This window comes from Lupinus angustifolius, chromosome LG04, assembly GCF_001865875.1.
Source record: "Lupinus angustifolius cultivar Tanjil chromosome LG04, LupAngTanjil_v1.0, whole genome shotgun sequence".
Classification (NCBI taxonomy): Eukaryota; Viridiplantae; Streptophyta; class Magnoliopsida; order Fabales; family Fabaceae; genus Lupinus; species Lupinus angustifolius.
In genome coordinates this window covers 1,209,999-1,216,576 of record NC_032012.1, presented here as the reverse complement: position 1 = coordinate 1,216,576, position 6,578 = coordinate 1,209,999, and the positions used below count along the sequence as shown (strand labels likewise).

Sequence of the window (6,578 nt, the reverse complement as noted above, 5' to 3'; positions counted from 1 at the left end):
CCTTACCCCTGAGTTTTAGTGAAATTACACAAATTATCCCTCACTTTTTACACCTACATAAACCTCCCATAATTTTTATACTAATATACAAATCAATGTAATGAAAGTATAAAACTATGGGAGATTTGTGTAGGTGTAAAAAAGTGAGGGATAATTTATGTAATTTCATTAAAACTTAGGGTATCAGTTTAATTTACTCTTAAAATAATTAATGTGTTCCTTATATCTTTTTAATCTTTTCATAAATATATTATTTAGATCTGTCAAAAATTTAAAAGTACCTTTTTTACTACTTTGGTTCTTTTTCAAGCTCAGAATGAGCGAGTCATGATAATGGCTATAAATTACTGGAATTTGACAAATGTATCATAACACCTTAACCACTGTACAATTTTTTATTTAAACTATTATTTACTCCTTAATTTCTTTCCTTTTTTTATTACATCAAACAGGTAAAAAACATTTCATTTTTTTGTTCTCTTTCTTTCTCAACTTTTGTTTTTCTTTTATCAACTTTTGTTTTCCAACCCACATATAAACCAAAATAAGTTTTACCATATCTATGAGAATGAGAATACTAATATGTTGTATTCCAAGTTTTAGAGGTTTCTTCTCTCCCACATTTACTCTCTTGTCCATGGAGGTTACATCACAACTCCCAACACTTCATCACCATCATCATCAACAAGTTAAGAACGAAACAAGTGACATTGAATCCATTGATCAAGAAATTAGAGAAGAAGAAACACATCTATCTCCAACAATGGACAACATCACAATGCATCAGCTGCATGCAGATCAAAAATCTAGCACTAACAATAGGTACATGCCCCTTTTGGTAATTAACTACCTAATGCTCTTTGTGGGTTCCCTTTCTTCAAGTCTTCTTTCTAAGTACTATTTCAATCACAAAGGTTCAAGCAAATGGGTTTCAACTTGGGTTCAATCTGTAGGTTTTCCTCTTTTAACCATCCCAATCTATCTCCCTTATCTTTTGAATTTCACTAAGAGGAAACCCTTCTCTGATTTCAATCCAAAGATGTTATTTTTCTCATTTTTTCTTGGTCTTTTGTTAGGGTTAAACAATCTTTTATTCTCATGGGGAAATGCATATCTTCCTGTTTCAACATCAGCCCTTCTACTATCTTCCCAACTTGTCTTCAATCTTGTTCTCTCTATCATCATTGTGAAACAAAAAATCACTTTTTCCAATGTTAACTGTGTCATCCTACTTACCCTAAGTTCAATCCTCATAGGCTTGGACTCTAGCCATGAGAAACCTGATGATCTCACCAAAAAGAAATACCTCATTGGATTCTTTTGCACAATAGGTGCAGGTTTGTTATTTGCATTAAACATGCCATTGTTGGAGAGTGTTTACAAGAAGGTGTATTGTTATGAAATGGTGATGGAAATGCAGCTTATAATAGAGATTTCAGCAACAGCGTTGGCCACAATAGGCATGTTATGTGATAATGGGTTTTCTGAACTGAAGGAAGAAAGTGAAAGGGTTTTTGATATGGGTCCCACATTGTACTATGTTACTATTATGGCCAATGTTGTGACATGGCAATTTTGTTTTATGGGCACTGCTGGAATGGTTTTTCTTACATCTTCATTAACAGGTGGTGTATGCATGACTGCTTTGTTGTCCATGAATGTGTTGGGTGGTGTTGTTGTTTTCAGAGATGTTTTCAGTGGTGTTAAGGCTGTGGCTACTGTTTTGTGCATTTGGGGTTTCTGCTCTTATGTTTATGGCATTTATAGTAAGATGGTTGATCAGAGAAATGAAATGAGGAAAAAGAATGAGTCATCCACAGAGATGATTCATGTTGTGAATGGTGTTGTCAGTTGCTAAAGATAAGATAGGGTATAAATGTTTAATTAATGTGGTGTTGTTGTTAGCTAGTTTGATTAAGAATCAAATAGCAAGTTGTTGTTTATTTATGAAATAATTAACTCTTCAATTAATGAGTACTAAATCGTTGCCAATTTGACTTCTACATCAAATGCCAATACCATTGTTGATGAATTTGTGATTGTAATTTGATATATGCTATTACTAATCTCATATATATCATAAATTGATAATTTATTTATTAATGCACATTTTATTAGGGATATATGTCTCTTTCTGGTAGCGTAGGAGATTTTTTTGGTTACATTAGTGTTGGAGAGATTTGATACAATGATATATTGATAGTGGAAAAATTTTATACACTGTCTATCTATATTTATTATTGATTTTAATGATCATTGACATTTCAAAATTAAAATATAAATAAGTGATGAATGATGTAATGATGTAATGGCCATTTTTAATTGTTAGTGTATAGTTATTACATTCTTGATTATCAATTGAAGGCACATAAGTCTCATGATTATATAGATGTATTCAATATTTCTGATGTCAACCACTAGTCTCTTTTGTCATATGGTTTGTAGGTACTTGTGGAATTTCTTACTCAACTCCTCTTTGGGTTGTTTGACGGAAATTAAGGAGTAAAAATCAATATGGTTACTTGGAGAAAACACTATTAGTGTAGAGTTTTTTATATTGTCATTATATCATCTATTATTTTAATTTGCATTGACTCGTAGATAGAAGTAATAGAAATGAAAAATGAATTATGCACCAATTGTATATATATCTTTATACTATCATTGCATATATTTTATTTTAATTGAATGTGTCTTAATTTATGTGTATTTTTTTACAAAAGTTTCCTTTGTAAAACTATACATACTTGTTTTCTTTCAATACATTTCCAATTAAAAATACATAAATAAATAAGAGTCTTTTGATAACAAATTAAATTAATGTACTTGAAAATCTGAAAAGTGTTGTTATTAATTAGGGGGTGTATTCATTAGTAGTAACTTCTTAAAAGAAAAAGTAATATTGTGAAAGCAGGAAGTAAAATTAAAAGATGTCTCGTATTAGATTTAATCGGTTTAAATGGTTAAATTGTTTGGCCTAATCAGGTGATTTTATACATAATTAATAATTTTTACCTATAAATATATATTTATATACAAATGTAAATTGTTATATAATTAATAATCATGTATAATTACATTCAAGTAATGTCTATTTGTCTTTTTCACTGGAGTTAAACAAAATATTATAGTAATGTTTCATTTTTTAATTTTTAAGTGAACCATCCGGTTACTTCCCTGTTCAATCTGGTTTAACACAGTCAGATTGAAATTTTCCCGGTTCAAAGCGGTCTAATCCTCACTCAGTTAAAATGGTAAACCAAAATCGTTTTCAAGTCCGATCAGTAATCAAACTGGTCAGACCATTCAGTACGGTCCAATTCTCACAATCAGAAAAAGTAAAGAAGAATATCAAAAAATAAAATAAGTATATTCTGTAAAGCTTTTTACAATTGGAATTATATTATAACTTTTTTACAGAGTCAAATAATAGATGTAACCTGTAAGTAAATAAAGTACCTAGACACATAGCATATTGTACATGGTAACATAAAGATTGTCAGTAGTCAAAAAAGTATAGAGTCTAGAGGGAGTAGGCTGAACATGTATGAGATAGTGACTAATCACCTTCATAACGTTGCAGTTTCTACTTCATGCTTCATCCAAGTTAACGTCCTTTTCTTTTACTATTATTAACAGAAGCGTTTAGAGTTTACAATGTATAACCTTCAAAAACAATTAATGGTTGAGTAGCTACACTTAATATTAAAGTTAAAGTAGCCCAGAGGGTAGGTGGATTATACTTCTATTAAAACAGAAATTAGCTTCATTTTCTTCTATTAAAACAGAAATTATCTTCATTTTCAAATTTGGATTTGTGTTCCTTATATTATTTTGAAAATGGTAACTGCCGTCTGCCATTGTTCAGTCTCTTTTTCGTTTTTTCTTAAATTATTAAAAGTGAACATAAAGCTCAGGAGGGAGTGACCACATTAAAGACGTGACACTATTAGCAATACAAAACAAATAAATGATAAATTATATATTAGCCATAATTAAATTTATAAATTGATAATATATAGATATTATGCATTATAATCTAAATTTTAATTGCATACACATTATCAATTACTCTAAATTATAAATACAAGCAGTTAATGGTGTTTTATTCTAAGTTGTTATAGGACTAATTTGGTGTTCAAACTTGACATTACATTGATTTTTGTTAATCCTTGCTAGGGTATCCTCAACCTTTAAATAATGGATTAATTCCTTTGAGGATAATGTAATTGTTCTAGTACGTGTTGTTCTTGTGGTTAAAATCTCATCATTTGACCTTGTATATGTTAATATTTTTAAAGAAATTTCATGAGCTTATAATGGTTCATAAGAATCATATATTTAGGATATTGACATTATGACATTTACATGTGATTAAAATAAAGTTAATCAATACTTGGTTCCATTGCTATTTCCCTGGTGTTCTTTCCTGATGCTCTTTCTGGTTGCCTTTTATTATCACCTCTCCTACTTCCCTTTATGAGTTCCTTGATGATTAGAAACTCAGTTTTTTTCCTTTTCCTTTATAACACTGCAGTGGACTTCCTTTTATGCAATTCTGATTTCTCTTATTCTTACTGTTAGTTTTATGTTCGTAAGATGGAAAATGAATGAGAGTCCTACAGAATGAATGTTGCAGTCACTTTTATTCCAATGCATGTTTTTAGCAGTTATCAAGGAAGTAAACTGTCCATGAAGTGAGAGGGGATGGAGTTAACAAAACACCATACTAATCTGATCAGTTAATTGCCAACCATCATCACATTAGCACTTTCATTCAGATTAATAACTTTCAAGCACATGGACCACATCGCTTATTAAATTAATCTGACAATCTCCCACTTGGTCCATGTGATGACTTGAAGATTCATAACTTTACTTGCGCTCTTTTATTGAACCTTACAAATCATCATCCTTTAAATTGAGCTGAAATAATTGAATCATAACGGTTACAAATTATATGAGGCAACCTGATCCCTTCCTTGTATCACAATCATCTCAACCTAACTCACTTTAATTTGAGTCTTCATCTACCTTTCAAAGACTCACCAAGTTATTTCATCATAACCATACAAGTACATTCTGTAATATAGATAACTTAAACTTTAATTACGAAAACGAAACTTTCATTGAATTCAAATGTGTCATGCAATAAGAGCAAACATCTATACATGTATATATACATCAGGTATAATCACATTAATAAGGACTTATCCATAATGCCCATCCTTTCTACATGGCCAATGTAAATCTTGGGCGGCAACCATTTAGTTAACGGATCCGCAATCATTAAATTGGTACTAATATGCTCTATAGACACTTTCTGTTTCCGTACTTCTTCTTTAACTGACAGGAACTTTAAATCCATATGTTTAGTACCTCTAGAATATCTGTCATTCTTAGAGAAGAAGACAACTGCAAAATTATCCCAATAAAACTTCAGCGGCCTAGCTACACCATCTATAATGCCAAGCCCTGAAGTAAAGTTCTGCAACCACAATGCATGATTTGTGGCTTCAAAGCATGCCACAAACTCAGCTTCCATGGTAGACGTAACAATTGTAGACTCTCTACCGCTTCTCCATGAAATGGCTCCTCCAGCCATTAGGAAGATATTCCCAAATGTAGATTTCCTTGACTCCATACACCCTGCATAGTTTGAATCCAAATAACCGATCACCTCAAGATGATCTGACCTTCTATACGTGAGAATGTGATCCTTAATGCCTTGTACATATCTTAGAACCTTCTTTGCAGCTTTCCAGTGGTCCATTCCGGGGTTACTTTGATATCGACCTAACATTCCAACAATAAAACTGATATCTTACCGAGTGCATGTTTGAGCGTACATTAAACTCCCAACCATTGATGCATAGGGAATAGATTCCATTTCTTTACGTTCCAAATCATTCCTTGGACATTGCTTTTCACTGAATTTGTCCCATTTTTGGATTGGAATTATCCTTGCAGAGCACTTTTCCATTCTGAATACTAACACTTTATTGATATATCCTTTCTGAGACAATCCCAACAATCTTTGTGATCTATCACGGAATATTTCTATTCCTATCACATAGGATGCCTCACCCATATCCTTCATTTCAAAGTTATTAGAGAGATACTTCTTTACATCATGTAACAACCCTTTATCATTTGCAGCAAACAAAATATCGTCGACATATAGGACTAATATTATAAACTTGCTCCCACTAACTTTCATGTAGATACACCGGTCAACAGTGTTTTCCATAAATCCATATGACGTAATGATATCATTGAACTTTATGTACTATTGTCTGGAAGCTTGTTTAAGTCCATATATCGACTCATTTAATTCACACACCAGATTTTCCTTTCCTATGGTCACAAACCCTTCGGGTTGGTTCATATAAACTTTCTCATTTAAGTCACCGTTTAGAAAAGCGGTATTTACGTCCATTTGGTGAAGCTCTAAGTCATAATGAGCCACCAATGCCATAACAATTCTTAAAGAATCTTTCTTTGAAACTGGAGAGAAAGTTACTTTATAATCAATGCCCTCCTTTTGAGTGAAACCCTTGGCGACAAGTCTAGCTTTA

The 6,578-nt window shown here is 31.7% G+C and overlaps 1 protein-coding gene across 1 annotated transcript; it reads left to right on the top strand.

Annotated features, from left to right (window-relative positions):
• On the top strand, positions 557-2,003 carry LOC109345016 (probable purine permease 4). The gene has a single exon (XM_019583766.1). It carries the CDS (start codon positions 563-565, stop codon positions 1,856-1,858), a length of 1,296 nt encoding a protein of 431 aa, XP_019439311.1. The 5' UTR covers positions 557-562; the 3' UTR covers positions 1,859-2,003.